At 45.5% G+C, this 20,077-nt stretch overlaps 1 protein-coding gene across 1 annotated transcript in view; it reads left to right on the plus strand.

Moving 5' to 3' along the window:
• Nucleotides 1–494: 494 nt before the first annotated feature.
• LOC122934432 (enoyl-[acyl-carrier-protein] reductase, mitochondrial-like) overlaps nt 495–20,077 on the plus strand; it is a 111,804-nt gene continuing 92,221 nt past the window's right edge. The window contains exon 1 of the mRNA XM_044289889.1: nt 495–720. Coding sequence (XP_044145824.1) covers nt 536–720 — 185 coding nt within the window. The 5' untranslated portion in view covers nt 495–535. The remainder of the gene's footprint in view (nt 721–20,077) is intronic.

Genomic DNA, 20,077 nt, shown 5'->3' on the forward strand with positions numbered 1-20,077 from the left:
ATAAAACCGAAGTCTGTTTCATCTGACTTGTATTTTCCAACAATTCTAGTTCTAGCTAATTATATGTAGAATGAAATCAAGCAATGAAAATCAAAATCCCTCAGTCATTCTCGAGAAAATAAATTGCACGCTGAATGATACTGAATGGAAATTAGCTTTTCCAATTAATGACATTTTATAATTATGAATGTTGTTCTTAAAAGTATAAAGAGCATTAGTCATATTAGCCAACATACATGCACTAAATTATAAGAATATAAACCAATAGCCCACAATGTAATAAAATACACTGGATCACAGGTCTTGCCCTACCCTGTTGTTGATATCCCTTGCGTTTAGCTGCTGGCATATTTTTGAATAGAATGCTTTTGCTTTTTTCAAGGAAATAGAAGTAGACATTTACTGGATTCTGATTTCATAAATGTATAGGAAATAGACAAGTCATTATTGAGTAACCGTGCTGTATTTTAGAAATACCCGTAGACACACAGTCTCATAAAGAAAAAGGAACCTAACCTTTGCTGCTTGTCATTGTATGCTACATATGGAGCAGGCAGGTGTATTGAGACTACTAAGAGGATTGCTTGTTTTGAAGCCAACACAATATGGGATATACTATGATCACTTAAATTGCAATAGAAGATCATTAAGGCGGTCCTACCAGACATCTTGTAAAAGTCTGGTCTACAGAAGACATGGTCCTTGGAAGGAGGTTTTAAAGTAAGTAATTCAATGATCATGTGTTTTGGCTCTTCAGATGTCACAGCTGAATGCTCTTAGAAATTCTTAAGAATTGGGCTATACTTCCTTTTCACAACCCAGCACACTTTCTTTGACACAGAACATTACTTGTGATAATTACCAGCTCCTTCATGCGATAGACAAGACATCATTAATTCCGTTGATTAAGCTGGTTTAATGTTCTTAGAATTCTCATAATTACTGCTCTTTTCGAGCAAAGGAAAACCTTCTTCATTTATCAGTTTTTCTTTCCTTCATACTTTTCTTTTGCATCAATACAACCTTTTATTTAATTAATTTAAGAATAAATCTTTTAAGCCTTGAATCCTTTTAAATACACAAAATAGCCAAAAAAGATATGCCTGTATTATAGTCTAGAGATAAAATATACCAGCAATTGCTGCGTGTTCGGGGTCTGCATAAAGCTTACTCTGATGGTGGAATTTTTTTTTTTACTGGTTCCACTTCCAACTAGGGGTTTCAGGCTATAATGCATAATGTAATTTAAGACGGCTGTGAGATTAGAAAAAAAAAACGAATACACTTGCAATACATGTCTTTGGGTGAAGATTTTCAGACTTTTTAGAATGTGAACTAAAGGCATGGGCTTGCAGTATAGTATACATGGTCCTCTTTGCTTATAAAAGTATTTTAGTCCTCATAACTTTTCTATTTTTTGTCAGACAGCCTTGAGCCCATATAACATCCTCACTCTCAGTTCACTGGAGTTCTGGGGACAGCCCAGGTCCACAGTTTTGAATTCTGCCAGCACTGATAATGCTGAGATTACTTGTCCTTACTGCCCATGGTGCTCAGGTTCATGGTCTAAGAAATAAGCCCTCCTCTGTTGTGGCTGTATGTGCTTTGCTATATTACAGCATGTTCAGAGAAGAAACTGGAGGATAAAACTACAATGCATTTATTTGCAGAGGTTGTGCGCAGGCTTGGACTGGTCCACAGCGGTGAATCCCCTGGTGGGCCCGTTTGCAAGATGGGCCCTTAGTCCCCCATCCCCTGCACAAGTGGCACATGGCACAGACTGCACTAAATACAGATACCAGCCTTTGCTTGTATAAAAACGGGCTATATTTTTTTAACAAACTACCAGGTTTATTCTTATACATCTTATACACATATTGGGTGGTGGAGAAGACTTCTAGGTACAGAGGCTCGCCAGCCAGTATGTTCTCTCCCCAGGGACCTGACATCTGAAAGTCACTACAGGGACCCCCATAATAAGTCATCCTGTAGCGTCCTGCTGCTGCTGCTGCTGTGTGAGCAAGTAGTATTTGCATGTAGGTTTACAGTGGGCCCCTAAAATTAATTTTACTGGTGGTCCCTAGATATTCCAGTCTGAAACTGGTTGTGTGTGCAGTGAAGACAGGAGAATGAATGAAGGAGATGATGATGATGATGATGTGAGGGAGAGAGCTGTTAGCAGGAAGACAAGTGTGTTCAGCAGGTGATCTGAGACAGATTTACATTGGCCAATTATCAAGAACAAGTGTGTGCAAACTTTCGCTCCTCATAATCTGTCCATGTAAATTGGCCTTAAAATATAGCTGTCTAAGAAATTTGCTTTGTGTGTAGCGGGCACAATGACAAGGAACAGCGATTGCGCTGCCCCCTCATCATTGAACCCCTAAGATGTCGCGTTCATCGCTTATCATGGCATCTGTGATGGCAATTGAGGGGAATCACGGGTAGAGTTGAGCGGACACCTGGATGTTCGGGGTCGAGAAGTTCGGCCGAACTTCCCGGAAATGTTCGGGTTCGGGATCCGAACCCGATCCGAACTTCGTCCCGAATCCGAACCCCATTGAAGTCAATGGGGACCCGAACTTTTCGGCACTAAAAAGGCTGTAAAACAGCCCAGGAAAGGGCTAGAGGGCTGCAAAAGGCAGCAACATGTAGGTAAATCCCATGCAAACAAATGTGGATAGGGACATGAATAAAAATAAAAATAAAATAAATAAAAATTAACCAATATCAATTGGAGAGAGGTCCCATAGCAGAGAATCTGGCTTCACGTCACCCACCACTGGAACAATCCATTCTCAGATATTTAGGCCCCGGCACCCAGGCAGAGGAGAGAGGTCCCGTAACAGAGAATCTGTCTTCATGTCACCAGAGAATTAGTCTGCATGTCATAGCAGAGAATCAGGCTTCACGTCAGCCACCACTGCAACAGTCCATTGTCATATATTTAGGCCCAGCACCCAGGCAGAGGAGAGAGGTCCCGTAACAGAGAATCTGGCTTCATGTCAGCAGAGAATCAGTCTGCATGTCATAGCAGAGAATCAGGCTTCACGTCAGCCACCACTGCAACAGTCCATTGTCATATATTTAGGCCCAGCACACAGGCAGAGGAGAGAGGTCCCGTAACAGAGAATCTGTCTTCATGTCAGCAGAGAATTAGTCTGCATGTCATAGCAGAGAATCAGGCTTCACGTCAGCCACCACTGCAACAGTCCATTGTCATATATTTAGGCCCAGCACCCAGGCAGAGGAGAGAGGTCCCGTAACAGAGAATCTGGCTTCATGTCAGCAGAGAATCAGTCTGCATGTCATAGCAGAGAATCAGGCTTCACGTCAGCCACCACTGCAACAGTCCATTGGCATATATTTAGGCCCAGCACCCAGGCAGAGGAGAGAGGTCCCGTAACAGAGGATCTGGCTTCATGTCAGCAGAGAATCAGTCTGCATGTCATAGCAGAGAATCAGGCTTCACGTCAGCCACCACTGCAACAGTCCATTGTCATATATTAAGGCCCAGCACCCAGGCAGAGGAGAGAGGTCCCGAAACAGAGAATCTGTCTTCATGTCAGCAGAGAATCAGTCTGCATGTCATAGCAGAGAATCAGGCTTCACGTCAGCCACCACTGCAACAGTCCATTGTCATATATTTAGGCCCAGCACACAGGCAGAGGAGGGAGGTCCCGTAACAGAGAATCTGTCTTCATGTCAGCAGAGAATTAGTCTGCATGTCATAGCAGAGAATCAGGCTTCACGTCAGCCACCACTGCAACAGTCCATTGTCATATATTTAGGCCCAGCACCCAGGCAGAGGAGAGAGGTCCCGTACAGAGAATCTGGCTTCATGTCAGCAGAGAATCAGTCTGCATGTCATAGCAGAGAATCAGGCTTCACGTCAGCCACCACTGCAACAGTCCATTGGCATATATTTAGGCCCAGCACCCAGGCAGAGGAGAGAGGTCCCGTAACAGAGGATCTGGCTTCATGTCAGCAGAGAATCAGTCTGCATGTCATAGCAGAGAATCAGGCTTCACGTCACCACCACTGCAACAGTCCATTGGCATATATTTAGGCCCCGGCACCCAGACAGAGGAGAGGTTCATTCAACTTTGGGTTGCCTCGCAATATAATGGTAAAATGAAAATAAAAATAGGATTGAATGAGGAAGTGCCCTGGAGTACAATAATATATGGTTAAGGGGAGGTAGTTAATGTCTAATCTGCACAAGGGATGGACAGGTCCTGTGGGATCCATGCCTGGTTCATTTTTATGAACGTCAGCTTGTCCACATTGGCTGTAGACAGGCGGCTGCGTTTGTCTGTAATGACGCCCCCTGCCGTGCTGAATACACGTTCAGACAAAACGCTGGCCGCCGGGCAGGCCAGCACCTCCAAGGCATAAAAGGCTAGCTCTGGCCACGTGGACAATTTAGAGACCCAGAAGTTGAATGGGGCCGAACCATCAGTCAGTACGTGGAGGGGTGTGCACACGTACTGTTCCACCATGTTAGTGAAATGTTGCCTCCTGCTGCGTTGGGTTCCACCCCGCTGTGACCATGCTTCATCCTCATCCTCCTCCACCTCCTCCTCATCCTCGTCCTCCTCGTCTTCCAGTAGTGGGCCCTGGCTGGCCACATTTGTACCTGGCCTCTGCTGTTGCAAAAAACCTCCCTCTGAGTCACTTCGAAGAGACTGGCCTGAAAGTGCTAAAAATGACCCCTCTTCCTCCTCCTCCTCCTCCTCCTGGGCCACCTCCTCTTCCATCATCGCCCTAAGTGTTTTCTCAAGGAGACATAGAAGTGGTATTGTAACGCTGATAACGGTGTCATCGCCACTGGCCATGTTGGTGGAGTACTCGAAACAGCGCAACAGGGCACACAGGTCTCGCATGGAGGCCCAGTCATTGGTGGTGAAGTGGTGCTGTTCTGTAGTGCGACTGACCCGTGCGTGCTGCAGCTGAAACTCCACTATGGCCTGCTGCTGCTCGCACAGTCTGTCCAGCATGTGCAAGGTGGAGGTCCACCTGGTGGGCACGTCGCATATGAGGCGGTGAGCGGGAAGGCCGAAGTTACGCTGTAGCGCAGACAGGCGAGCAGCAGCAGGATGTGAACGCCGGAAGCGTGAACAGACGGCCCGCACTTTATGCAGCAGCTCTGACATGTCGGGGTAGTTGTGAATGAACTTCTGCACTACCAAATTCAGCACATGCGCCAAGCAAGGGATTTGCGTCAAACCGGCTAGTCCCAGAGCTGCAACGAGATTTCGCCCATTATCGCACACCACTAGGCCGGGCTTGAGGCTCACCGGCAGCAACCACTCGTCTGTCTGTTGTTCTATACCCTGCCACAACTCCTGTGCGGTGTGGGGCCTGTCCCCCAAACATATGAGTTTCAGAATGGCCTGCTGACGTTTACCCCGGGCTGTGCTGAAGTTGGTGGTGAAGGTGTGTGGCTGACTGGATGAGCAGGTGGAAGAAGAGGAGGAGGAAGCTGAGTAGGAGGAGGTGGCAACAGGAGGCAAAGAATGTTGCCCTGTGATCCTTGGCGGCGGAAGGACGTGCGCCAAACAGCTCTCCGCCTGGGGCCCAGCTGCCACTACATTTACCCAGTGTGCAGTTAGGGAGATATAGCGTCCCTGGCCGTGCTTACTGGTCCACATATCTGTGGTTAGGTGGACCTTGCCACAGATGGCGTTGCGCAGTGCACACTTGATTTTATCGGATACTTGGTTGAGCAGGGAAGACACGGCTCTCTTGGAGAAGTAGTGCCGGCTGGGAACAACATACTGTGGGACAGCAAGCGACATGAGCTGTTTGAAGCTGTCTGTGTCCACCAGCCTAAATGACAGCATTTCATAGGCCTGTAGTTTAAAAATGCTGGCATTCAGGGCCAGGGATCGAGGGTGGCTAGGTGGGAATTTACGCTTTCTCTCAAATGTTTGTGAGATGGAGAGCTGAACGCTGCCGTGTGACATGGTTGAGATGCTTGGTGACGGAGGTGGTGGTGTTGGTGGTACATCCCCTGTTTGCTGGGCGGCAGGTGCCAACGTTCCTCCAGAGGCGGAGGAAGAGGCTGAGGCGGCAGCAGCAGAAGAGGCTGAGGCGGCAGCAGCAGAAGAGGCCGAGGCGGCAGCAGCAGAAGAGGTAGCAGGGGGAGCCTGAGTGACTTCCTTGTTTTTAAGGTGTTTACTCTACTGCAGTTCATGCTTTGCATGCAGGTGCCTGGTCATGCAGGTTGTGCTAAGGTTCAGAACGTTAATGCCTCGCTTTCAGGCTCTGATGGCACAGCGTGCAAACCACTCGGGTCTTGTCGTCAGCACATTGTTTGAAGAAGTGCCATGCCAGGGAACTCCTTGAAGCTGCCTTTGGGGTGCTCGGTCCCAGATGGCGGCGGTCAGTAGCAGGCGGAGTCTCTTGGCGGCGGGTGTTCTGCTTTTGCCCACTGCTCCCTCTTTTGCTACGCTGTTGGCTCGGTCTCACCACTGCCTCTTCCTCCGAACTGTGAAAGTCAGTGGCACGACCTTCATTCCATGTGGGGTCTAGGACCTCATCGTCCCCTGCATCGTCTTCCACCCAGTCTTGATCCCTGACCTCCTGTTCAGTCTGCACACTGCAGAAAGACGCAGCAGTTGGCACCTGTGTTTCGTCATCATCAGAGACTTGCTGAGGTGCTATTCCCATGTCCTCATCATCAGGAAACATACACTACGTGCAGAATTATTAGGCAAATGAGTATTTTGACCACATCATCCTCTTTATGCATGTTGTCTTACTCCAAGCTGTATAGGCTCGAAAGCCTACTACCAATTAAGCATATTAGGGGATGTGCATCTCTGTAATGAGAAGGGGTGTGGTCTAATGACATCAACACCCTATATCAGGTGTGCATAATTATTAGGCAACTTCCTTTCCTTTGGCAAAATGGGTCAAAAGAAGGACTTGACAGGCTCAGAAAAGTCAGAAATAGTGAGATATCTTGCAGAGGGATGCAGCACTCTTAAAATTGCTTCTGAAGCGTGATCATCGAACAATCAAGCGTTTCATTCAAAATAGTCAACAGGGTCGCAAGAAGCGTGTGGAAAAACCAAGGCGCAAAATAACTGCCCATGAACTGAGAAAAGTCAAGCGTGCAGCTGCCAAGATGCCACTTGCCACCAGTTTGGCCATATTTCAGAGCTGCAACATCACTGGAGTGCCCAAAAGCACAAGGTGTGCAATACTCAGAGACATGGCCAAGGTAAGAAAGGCTGAAAGACGACCACCACTGAACAAGACACACAAGCTGAAACGTCAAGACTGGGCCAAGAAATATCTCAAGACTGATTTTTCTAAGGTTTTATGGACTGATGAAATGAGAGTGAGTCTTGATGGGCCAGATGGATGGGCCCGTGGCTGGATTGGTAAAGGGCAGAGAGCTCCAGTCCGACTCAGACGCCAGCAAGGTGGAGGTGGAGTACTGGTTTGGGCTGGTATCATCAAAGATGAGCTTGTGGGGCCTTTTCGGGTTGAGGATGGAGTCAAGCTTAACTCCCAGTCCTACTGCCAGTTTCTGGAAGACACCTTCTTCAAGCAGTGGTACAGGAAGTAGTCTGCATCCTTCAAGAAAAACATGATTTTCATGCAGGACAATGCTCCATCACACGCGTCCAAGTACTCCACAGCGTGGCTGGCAAGAAAGGGTATAAAAGAAGAAAATCTAATGACATGGCCTCCTTGTTCACCTAATCTGAACCCCATTGAGAACCTGTGGTCCATCATCAAATGTGAGATTTACAAGGAGGGAAAACAGTCCACCTCTCTGAACAGTGTCTGGGAGGCTGTGGTTGCTGCTGCACGCAATGTTGATGGTGAACAGATCAAAACACTGACAGAATCCATGGATGGCAGGCTTTTGAGTGTCCTTGCAAAGAAAGGTGGCTATATTGGTCACTGATTTGTTTTTGTTTTGTTTTTGAATGTCAGAAATGTATATTTGTGAATGTTGAGATGTTATATTGGTTTCACTGGTAAAAATAAATAATTGAAATGGGTATATATTTGTTTTTTGTTACGTTGCCTAATAATTATGCACAGTAATAGTCACCTGCACACACAGATATCCCCCTAAAATAGCTAAAACTAAAAACAAACTAAAAACTACTTCCAAAAATATTCAGCTTTGATATTAATGAGTTTTTTGGGTTCATTGAGAACATGGTTGTTGTTCAATAATAAAATTAATCCTCAAAAATACAACTTGCCTAATAATTCTGCACTCCCTGTAAGTGGCTGTGCGTCAGTGCATTCTATGTCTTCCACCGCTGGGGAAGGGCTAGGTGGATGCCCTTGGGAAACCCTGCCAGCAGAGTCTTCAAACAGCATAAGAGACTGCTGCATAACTTGAGGCTCAGACAGTTTCCCTGATATGCATGGGGGTGATGTGACAAACTGATGGGGTTGGTTTTCTGGCGCCATCTGTGCGCTTTCTGCAGAAGACTGGGTGGGAGATAATGTGAACGTGCTGGATTCACTGTCGGCCACCCAATTGACTAATGCCTGCTCAGGCCTTACCATCCTTAGAACGGCATTGGGCCTCACCATATATCGCTGTAAATTCTGGCGGCTACTGGGACCTGAGGTAGTAGATAGTTGGTACACTAGGACGTGTGGATGTGGCAGAACGGCCACGTCCTCTCCCAGAGGGTCCACTAACACCACCACGACCATTTCTACGTCCGCGTCCCTTACTATATGTTTTCCTCATTGTTATCGTTCACCACAACAACAAAAATATTATTTGGCCCAATGTATTGAATTCAAATTCAGGCCTTTTTTTACAGACACCTAACACTATCTGGCTATCTATTTAGGTACCGTATTACACTAATACAGGCACAGCAGTAACCACAGATTTAGCTGACTATGAATTTGAGGCCTAGTATTTAGGCGCTGGGTGACAGGTATACGTTTTACGGACAGAATTAGACTGGGATATGCACAGTAGCGTGTGTGTGAAGTTATGGAGAATACACTATCAGCACCTTGATTCTGATATACCCTTTTAGGGATGTATTTAAAGTAGGCCTGATACAGCAGAAACCACTAAATTAGGAAATTGCTAAATTGGGAATTGTATTTCAACCCACAACAAAGAATGTGCTTTGACGGACACTAAATAACTTGTCCAGCCACAACAGTACAGCAGTAACGACAGATTTAGCTGGATATAAATTTGAGGCCTAGTATTTAGGCGCTGGGTGACAGGTATAGGTTTACTGACAGAATTAGACTTGGAAATGCACAGTAGCGTGTGTGTGAAGTTATTCAGAATGACCCTATGTGCACCTTGAATATTATATACCCTTTTAGGGATAGATTTCAAAAAGCTCTGATACAGCAGAAACCACTAAATTAGGAAATTGCTAAATTGGGAATTGTATTTCAACCCAGAACAAAAAATGTGCTTTGACGGACACTAAATAACTTGCCCAGCCACAACAGTACAGCAGTAACGACAGATTTAGCTGGATATAAATTTGAGGCCTAGTATTTAGGCGCTGGGTGACAGGTATAGGTTTACTGACAGAATTAGACTTGGAAATGCACAGTAGCGTGTGTGTGAAGTTATTCAGAATGACCCTATGTGCACCTTGAATCTGATATACCCTTTTAGGGATAAATTTAAAGTAGGCCTGATACAGCAGAAACCACTAAATTAGGAAATTGCTAAATTGGGAATTGTATTTCAACCCAGAACAAAAACTGTGCTTTGACGGACACTAAATAACTTGACCAGCCACACCAGTAACGACAGATTTAGCTGACTATAAATTTGAGGCCTATTCTTTAGGCGCTGGGTGACAGGTATAGGTTTACTGACAGAATTTGACTTGGAAATGCACAGTAGCGTGTGTGTGAAGTTATTCAGAATGACCCTATGTGCACCTTGAATCTGATATACCCTTTTAGGGATAAATTTAAAGTAGGCCTGATACAGCAAAAACCACTAAATTAGGAAATTGCTAAATTGGGAATTGTATTTCAACCCAGAACAAAATCTGTGCTTTGACGGACACTAAATAACTTGACCAGCCACACCAGTAACGACAGATTTAGCTGGATATAAACTTGAGGCCTAGTATTTAGGCGCTGGGTGACAGGTATACGTTTACTGACAGAATTAGACTGGGATATGGCCAAAAAATAACCACACTATTGATGGTTAAATGCACTTGGTGTGACAGCTTCACCAACCACACTACTGAGGGTTAAACGCACTTGGTGACAGGCGCAGCTTGCCCCTGATGTAGATTATGGCCAAAAAAATAAACAGACTATTGCTGGTTAAATTCAATTGGTGTGACAGCTTCACCCTGATGTAGGATTTAGCCAAAAAACAACCACACCATTGAGGGTTAAATGCACTTGGTGACAGCTTGCCCCTGATGTAGTATATGGCCAAAAAATAAACAGACTATTGCTGGTTAAATGCACTTGGTGTGACAGCTTCACCCTGATGTAGGATTTAGCCAAAAAACAACCACACCATTGAGGGTTAAATGCACTTGGTGACAGCTTGCCCCTGATGTAGTATATGGCCAAAAAATAAACAGACTATTGCTGGTTAAATGCACTTGGTGTGACAGCTTTACCAACCACACTACTGAGGGTTAAATGCACTTGGTGACGGGCGCAGCTTGCCCCTGATGTAGTATATGGCCAAAAAATGATCAGACTATTGCTGGTTAAATGCACTTGGTGTGACAGCTTGACCAACCACACTACTGAGGGTTAAATGCACTTGGTGACAGGTGCAGCTTGCCCCTGATGTAGTATATGGCCAAAAAATAAACAGACTATTGCTGGTTAAATGCACTTGGTGTGACAGCTTCACCCTGATGTAGGCTTTAGCCAAAAAACAACCACACCATTGAGGGTTAAATGCACTTGGTGGCAGCTTGTGCTGGCGCAACACAAGACATAAAATGGCCGCCGATCACCCCAGAAAAAAGTGACTGAAAAATGCTCTGGGCAGCCTAAAAACAGTGAGCAATTCAATAGCAACAGTTCAATCATCCACAGCTGCAGATCGATCACTGGATGGAGTCTTTTGGAGGAGTTAATCAGCCTAATCTCGCCCTAACGTCGCGGCTGCAACCTCTCCCTACGCTAATCAGAGCAGAGGGACGGGCGGCGCTATGTGACTCCAGCTTAAATAGAGGCTGGGTCACATGGTGCTCTGGCCAATCACAGCCATGCCAATAGTAGGCATGGCTGTGACGGCCTCTTGGAGCAAGTAGTATGACGCTTGTTGATTGGCTGCTTTGCAACCTTTCAAAAAGCGCCAAGAGAGCGACGAACACCGAACCCGAACCTGGACTTTTACGAAAATACTATACAGTTCGGGTTCGCTCATCCCTAATCACGGGTTAATCTGTTAATTTAAAAAAAAGTCATCATGCTGAGGAATCTTCAGGCAAGATGGCAAATGCATGAGGTGAGTATGATTTTTTTTATTTACCACCATTTTAGGGAAACTTGATTTGTTACCATGAAGCATAAGATTTCAATTCCCTCCAGCTGTTGCAACACTACACCTTCAATAATGCCCGGACAGCCTACAGCTACCAGAGCATGCTGGGAGTTGTAGTTTTACAAGAGCTGGAGTATGACATCCCTTCTTTAAAGGGTTGCGCCAAAATTTGGACAGGTGTTTATGGAAGGATAAACCTTTAAATACATTTTTTTCATGTTTTTGGCTTGAGACTAACTTTAAACAAAAAGAAGCAAACCATATTGAATGGGTTATCCAAACATGGCCCCTAATGATTGGACCACTCATATAGGTTATACATATTGTGCTTCCTAGCACCAAAGTCGCTCTGGATCCCTGCGCAACCATTGCTGCATCTCCCCGTCACACAGATCAAAACATCTGGCGATGGGGGTGAAGTCAATAGCATGCCGTGACTGGGACGAGCCTCCCTAGTGTCACCCACGATGCTAGGGAGGCTTGTCCCCATCACAGCCTGCTATTGGGTGCTCCCCCATCGCCAGATGTTTTGATGCAGCAGCAGCCGTGCGGGTGCTGGGGAGCAGGGTAAGTATAATCTATATGAGGGGCATGGGCACTGGGGAACATGTTTTATAGTTTGGAAAACCCCTTTAAGAAATAGAGCCCCTGATTTATCATTCCTTCACTCTAGAATTCTGGCGTCATAAAGTTGCAAAATAAGGTTTTTGCTTTTTTTTTCACTCACTTGCGCAAACAAATTGCGACTTTTGGGATTTTTACACCACTCACTCCAGTTTTGCAATGTGGGTGAGGTTAGCTATGTTAATGAGTTTCACAATCAGATTTATCATTGAGATGAAAAGTCACAATCTCACTCCATTAGGAGGGTGAAGTAGGAAAACTGGAGTAGTTTCTATAGACAGAGGTTTTAGGTCTAAGGATAAGGCCTCTTTCACACGATCGTATGGCTTTTTCAGTGTTTTGCGGTCCGTTTTTCACAGATCCGTTGTTCCGCTTTTTGTTTCCGCTGTGTTTCCGTTTTTGTTCAGTTTTTCCGTTCCGTTTTTCCCTATGGGCTGGGCATAAAATTTACAATAGATGGTTCCGCAAAAACGGAACGGCTATGGAAGACATACAAATGCATTTCCGTATGTGTTCCTTTTTTTGCGGACCCATTGACTTGAATGGAGCCACGGAACGTGATTTGCAGGTAATACTAGGACATGTTCTATCTTTCAACGGAACGTAAAAACGGAAATCCGAAAAAAGGAATGCATGCGGAGTACATTCTTTATTTATTTTTTGCAGAACCATTGAAATGAATGGTTCCGTGTACGAACCGTATATGCAACGCAAAAAAAAGGTCTGTAAACAGAAAAAAAACGCTTGTGTGAAAAAGGCCTAATGCAGATTTTTCAAACAACATGAGACATTTGATAAATGTGGCATAAAGTACTCCAATACAGACTGGAGCAAAACTGACTTCAAATATTCCCCTCATGATAAATTCCCGATACTGTTTTTATAAATTGGTGCATGACTAGACTAGATTTCTATAGACATACTGCTTCTGATGTAAATCAAAAGACTACTGTGCTGCACCTTCAATTTTTCCCAATTTTTGTGGTGCTGACATGCCACTTACAATTTTTTTAACCACCTCCTGTCCACCCGTTGACTATAAACATCCGGGAGGTGGTTCTCTCTCTCTGAATGGACATTTTTGAACGTCCATTCAGAGATCGCAGCTACACTGTCAGTGAAAGCAGGGCAACCCAGAGAAAAGGCAGGGAGAGTTCCCAGGTGTCCCTGCCTTCTAGATCGCTGTATACACAGCGCTCACCGAGCGCTGTGTATACAGAGCAGGAAGCGCAGTTCTGGCCCGGCGGTCATGTGACCACCAGCCGGGGCCGGGAGAGTGCAGGAGCTGTCGGGTCTTTAACAGACCATGATCAGCCCTGCACTGAGGCTGTGCAGCACAGTATAGTGTACATCCTCTCTGGGGGGTGTATTTCCCCTGTAACTGGGGCTATTATGTCAGCCCCAGTTACAGAAGAAATCAATAGTGAAAAAAAAAAAAAAAAGTTAAGTTAGGCTACTTTCACACTAGCGTTCGTCGGTCCGCTCGTGAGCTCCGTTTGAAGGGGCTCACGAGCGGACCCGAACGCAGCCGTCCAGCCCTGATGCAGTCTGAATGGAGCGGATCCGCTCAGACTGCATCAGTCTGGCGGCGTTCAGCCTCCGCTCCGCTCGCCTCCGCACGGACAGGCGGACAGCTGAACGCTGCTTGCAGCGTTCGGGTGTCCGCCTGGCCGTGCGGAGGCGTGCGGATCCGTCCAGACTTACAATGTAAGTCAATGGGGACGGATCCGTTTGAAGATGCCACAATATGGCTCAATCTTCAGGCGGATCCGTCCCCCATTGACTTTGCATTGAAAGTCTGGACGGATCCGTACGAGGCTATTTTCACACTTAGCTGTTATATGCTAAAATAATGCAGACGGATCCGTTCTGAACGGAGCCTCCGTCTGCATTATTACGATCGGATCCGTTCAGAACGGATCCGATCGAACGCTAGTGTGAAAGTAGCCTTAAATGTCCCCCAGAGGTCTTGTATGACCTTATGGGGGACGCAAAAAGTAAAATAAAAATATTAAAAAAAAGATCTCACATGTAAAAAAAAATAAAAAATCCCCAAGTAAAGATAAAATTTTTTTTTTCTAAATAGAATTTTTTTTAATAAAATATACATATTTGGTATTGCCGTGTCCGTGAGGGTCAACTCTATAAATATTTCACATGATCCACCCAGTCCTATAAACACCATAAACAAATAAAATAAAAACTGTGTCAAATAAAGCTATTTTTGACACCTTACATCACAAAAAGTGCAACACCAAGTGATCAAAAAGGCATATTTTATGTTTTAAAAATGCTGTTATTGAGGTAAAATGAAATTCAAAAAAATTATACATATTAGGTATCGCTGCATCCGTAACAACCAGCTCTATAAAAATATCACCTGACCTAACCCCTCAGGTGAACACTGTAAAAAAAAAAACTGTCAAAAAAAGGAATTTTTGTCACCTTACATTACAAAAAGTGCAACACCAAGTGATCAAAAAGGCATATATCCCACAAAATGGTACTAATAAGACCATCACCTCATCCTGCAAAATATAAACCCCTACATAAGAAAATTGTTAAAAAAAATAAAAAACTATAGCTCTGAGAACATGGACACATAAAAAAAAATGTGTTTTTTTTAAATGCTATTATTGTTTTAAAGTAACATAAATAAATAAAAAGTATACATATTAGGTATCGCTGCGTCCGTAACAACCAGCTCTATAAAAATATCATATGACCTAACCCCTCGGGTGAATACCGTAAAAAAATTTTTTATAAAAACTGTGTCAAAAAAAGTGTACAAAAAGGCATATGTCCCACAAAATGGTACCAATAAAACTGTCACCTCATCCTGCAAAAAATGAGACCTACATAAGAAAATCATTTAAAAAAAAAAAACTATAGCTCTCAGAACATGGACACATTAAAACATATTTTTTTGTTTCAAAAATGCTATTATTGTGTAAAACTTAAATAAATAAGAAAAAGTATACATATTAGGTATCACCACCTCCGTAATGATCTGCTCTATAAAAATTTCACATGACCTAACCCCTCAGGTGAACGCTGTAAAAATAAATAAATAAAAACTGTGCTAAAACAACCAATTTTTTGGTCACCTTGCCCCATAAAGTGTTATAATGAATGATAAAAAATATCATATGTACCCCAAAATAGTACCAATAAAACTGGTACCTTATCCCCTAGTTTCCAAAATAGGGTTACTTTTTGGGAGTTTCTACTGTAAGGATGCATCAGGGAGGCTTCAAATGGGACATGGCATCTAAAAAAACTGTTCAGCAAAATCTGCCTTTTTATAAAACATGTGGCGCTCCTTTTCTTCTGCGCCCTGCCGTGTGCCCTTACATCAGTTGATGACCACATGTGGTGTGTTTCTGTAAACCGCAGAATCAGGGTAATAAATATTGAGTTTTGTTTGGCTGTTAACCCTTGATGTGTTAAAGAAAAAATGTTATAAAAATTGGAAATCTGCCCAAAAAGTAAAATGTCAAATTTTGATCTACATTTTCCTTTAAATCTTGTGAAACACCTAAAGGGTTAACAAAGTTTGTAAAATCGGTTTTAAGCAACTTGAGGGTTGTAGTTTCTACAATGGGGTCATTTATGGCGGTATCCACTATGTAAGCCCCACAAAGTGACTTCAGACCTGAACTGGTCCTTAAAAAGTGGGTTTTGGCAATTTTCTTCAAAATTTTAAGAATTGCTTCTAAAATTCTAAGCCTTCTAACGTCCTAAAAAAATTAAAATGACATTTACAAAATGATAGCAACATAAAGTAGACATATGGGGAATGTTAGGTAATAAAAATTGTATGAGGTTTTGCTTTCTGTTTTAAAAGCAGAGAAATTGAAATTTAGAAAATCGAAAATTTTAAAATTTTTGGGTAAATTTGGGATTTTTTCATAAATAAAGGTGAAATATATTGACAAAAATTTATGACTAGCATGAATTAATATGTGTCACGAGAAAACAATCTCTGAAAGGCTTGGATAAGTAAAAGCGTTCCAAAGCTATTACCACATAAAATGACATATCCAGCAGGCTGAATTCAGCCTGCTTTTGTGGGAGAAGCGTAGGAGGCTTCTTAAGCCCCACCGCCCAGCACACATGGTGCACGTCCTCTCTCGCCTGACGTTGGGTAGGAGGAGTCGCACCTTTTATTGTCATTTCCGGCCTTCAAGCAGTCTGCACGTGCCGCGATCCTGCACGCCAGAACCCGCCGCCTTCAGGGTAAGTTCTCCCCTCCTTCCCCGGTTCCGTCCCCCAGACCACCAGTACCTCCGTACCCGACGCCGCACGGTCATCGTCCTCCTCTCCTGCCGCTTCCGTCTCGCCGGCATGCGCTCCAGCGTGGAGTGCATCACGTTATCTTCCCGCTGCAGCGAGCCGGAAGCCGGCAGTAGCTGCCGCTACTGTCTCATGCCGCGCTTCCACCCACAATACATATTCATTTTGCACCACTTGAAGGGAATGTCCGGGGTCATAGAGGCATGATGATTTCATGAGAGGGGGCCCCATGCTTGTCCATCGCTTGCTTCTGTAATGCGGCCGAGCTGCAATACTGCCGCAACCTGTGGACAGGTGTGGCGCTGTTGGTAAGGAAGCACCCACCTTTTTCTGGTCCCGGAGAACCCCCTTTAAAAATTGTGTCTTCCCATGTGGCATTAGAGACTTGCTTCCTGCCCAAATTCCGGATCAGGTAGAGCCAAGACCACCACTTCTCATTCACTTAGCCTGGGGCGGCAGGGTGGGGGACGCACATTGCCGCGGGAGGGAGGAGAAGCGCAGACACCCAACAGGTCAGGCCCATTCGGTCAGCGCTTACACAAGTCCAACACCCACGTATTTTGATGAGACTGCTTCAAATATTAGCGTCAGTTCCTGCGGAGGAGAGACATAGAGACGAACCAGGGAAGGGGGAGCATTTAACCCCTTAATCACCACAGAACATCCCCATTGATAACACTTCGGAATCAAACTAGCCACTCGGTAATTAAGCCGAATTTGGTTTGCAGCAGGGAGATTAATAATTGCTGTTCTACTACTGGTGCATGCGTTTCTCCTTGACAATTATACTGCATATACAGATACAGCAGAGCCCACCTTGTCATTTGGTACAATATGCCGTGATCACACTACAAGTCAGATATATCAACACTGATACAAGTAAATAAAGCTTGCCTCATGCCATAAACCATTCACGTTCCAGTCAGGCCAGTACTGCTGATTAGCAGCTTCCACATGCATGTTGATTTCAGCACACTAGATCTCTTAAAGCTATCCCCAAAAAAAAAACCTGATACGCTCAGGTTCCCAAACGTCCTTCTGTCATCTTCTCCTGTCCGCAGGTACGCCCTGCCTTCTTCACGCTACTTTCTTCTCTTCCTTGCATGCCGGTTCCCATCCGCCTGATTCGCTCAGGTTCCACACCCCCGCCTCATTTGTCGGGGGTCTTTCACTCGTCTTGCTCCAGGTACGCCCTGGATTCCCTCCTTTCCATGTGCCGTTTCCTCATCTCTATTTCACCTGGGTTCTGTCCCTCTCTCTTTTTCCTTCTCCTCGGGTCACTCAACCCATGTCTTTCCACGCTTGGTGCGCCCGCACCACGCATTCTCACACTAACCAGGTCCGCCCTGGTCTCCTTCCCACTAGGTGTCACACTCTTCTTCCATGTTCATTTTTCCGCCTCCTGGCCTGGTACGCCCAGGCCTCACGTCTCCCAAAGCAGTCATCCTTACCAGGTACGCCCTGGACCGTTACTTGTCCTTGTCTACATGTCTCCTGCCCCGGTCATTCCCAGGTCACCCAGGATCACCCTGGTACACGTTTTACTCAGCAGACCCCTTGTTGCTAGTCTTTCCGTCAGTCATAATGGTTCATCGTCACTGTGCACCATTACCCCGTTCATCCCCCATACTGTGCCCGCTTCCGCAGCAATCAATACGTTTCATTCCTAGCACCAGTACTGTCATATCCCACGAACATCTGGTTGCTTTCCAGTCACGGGTTATGAAGTCAACATGTACGGTCTTGTTCTTTTAGGTGCTAAGTAACCCACGGGTACCCGTTAGAGTTTAATCATCTTTTCCCAGGTAAGTAGAAAGCACGATTCGATATTTCAGCATCCCGGAATAGCCAATCGTGGCAGCATATACCATTCTTTTCAGGTTCCCTTTAAATCCAGGCGCAAGCAGCTCCGGTGAATTCAGGTAAGTTGACAGTCGCACGCCTGGCAGGGGGACCAACGCGTCCTTAGGTCACCAGCTAGGTTAAGACCCCGCACCTCGTTACGAGCATTTTTCTCTGGCAACACCGCCCGCGCCCATCCCACGATTATCCCCCATCAGCTTCCATTATGTCCCTTTCATTTTTCAGCTCAACATGTCTCACGTTTCCGACCTCGAGGACGCTGTATCAACTGTAGAGTCAGTGGTTTCGGAGCGAGCAAGCCTTTCATCCTACCGGACTTGGACAATCCCTAAGATGATCGCCGAGCTGAACAAGCGAAGGATACACCATTCGGCCACAGCCTGTAAGGCCGAACTGTATCACCTTTTGTTTCTGGAGCCATCCACGGCGTCCTTGGAGCAAGTCTCCATGTCTACCATCCAGTTGTCCTTAACACAACTGCACGCCACCATTAACAACCTATCCAGTTCCATCTGCGACATAAACACCAGACTCCAGGCAGTCGAAAGTAGGGACGTGTCACCTCCCGCTCCCATCAATCCCACTCCAGGTCCTTCCTCTTCCCGGCCTTCTTCCCCAGGTAGGTTTTCCGGAGCCCCCGAGATTGCTCCCTCCTTTTTCGTTCCAGAGAACTTGCGCAAAGACATACTGGCAGGCAAGGATGTCAACTTAGCGGAGGTCCTCATTTCTACCCATGATACCGTGGAAAACAGGACCATCGCATGCGGCGATGTGTCTGTGGTACTGAAGTCTAAAGACACTCGCCTTAACAAAAAAAAACTCTCTATCCCAGAGTTCGTGCTTGCGCTTAGCCTGGATCGGAACATCATCTGTTCGGCGCAGCCAGCCAGAAGGGAGGAGCTCGACGCATACCTGTACAGGGTCACGAAGCTCGGGTATAAATATGGAGTATTCGCCTACTACGACTACCATAGTTCATTCTCGGCAAAGGCAGCCGCAGCCCTCGCCCAGTTTCAACATATCACCAACTGGGCATCCTTAGATATAGAGCTTTTCTGTAGACATTTTGCCGGACTTAGATCCCCGTATTGCTCCAACTGCCAGTCAGTACTGCACGCTTCCGACTGGTGCCCCAAATCTCACATCACTTCCTAGGCCAAACAGCAGCCCAGCACTTCACCTTCCCAAAAGCCAGGTCCCCTCCTGGACAAATTTGGCCGGCCCATAGTATTCCTGGGGAAAAATCAGTTGTGCAATAATTACAATTTCACTTTCTGCAATTACAACAAGTGCAAGGCGCTCCATATTTGTTCCACCTGCTTTCGGGCCCATCCTCAATCCTCCTGCTCCCAGCGCGCTGCTAAAAGCTGACTAGCCGACATCAATGTTCCCCTTTTGGTATCCCTCCTAAAAACCCACCACAACCTCGGTTTCGTAAAATTCCTGCAGTCTGGGTTTTCCGTAGGCTTCCATACCGGTCTCGTCACCTTGCCCCAAGGTTTATGGGAAGCACCTAACCTGGTGTCAGCCATGGAGGACCTGGCCTCGGTGGATTCTCTTCTGCAGGCCGAACTGCAAAAGGGATTCATCGTAGGCCCCTTTTCCCAACCTCCTTTCCATGTCGATAGAGTAAGCCCTATCGGTCTGGTCATCAAAAAAAACACCAATAAAAAGCATTTAATTTACGATTTGTCAGCACCTCATGCATCCAGTGTTCCAAGTCTCAACTCATTGATCCCGTCCGAAGAGTATTAGATGCAATACTCTTCCCTGGATGAAGCCATACAA

Source organism: Bufo gargarizans, chromosome 4, assembly GCF_014858855.1.
Source record: "Bufo gargarizans isolate SCDJY-AF-19 chromosome 4, ASM1485885v1, whole genome shotgun sequence".
NCBI classification, from domain to species: Eukaryota; Metazoa; Chordata; class Amphibia; order Anura; family Bufonidae; genus Bufo; species Bufo gargarizans.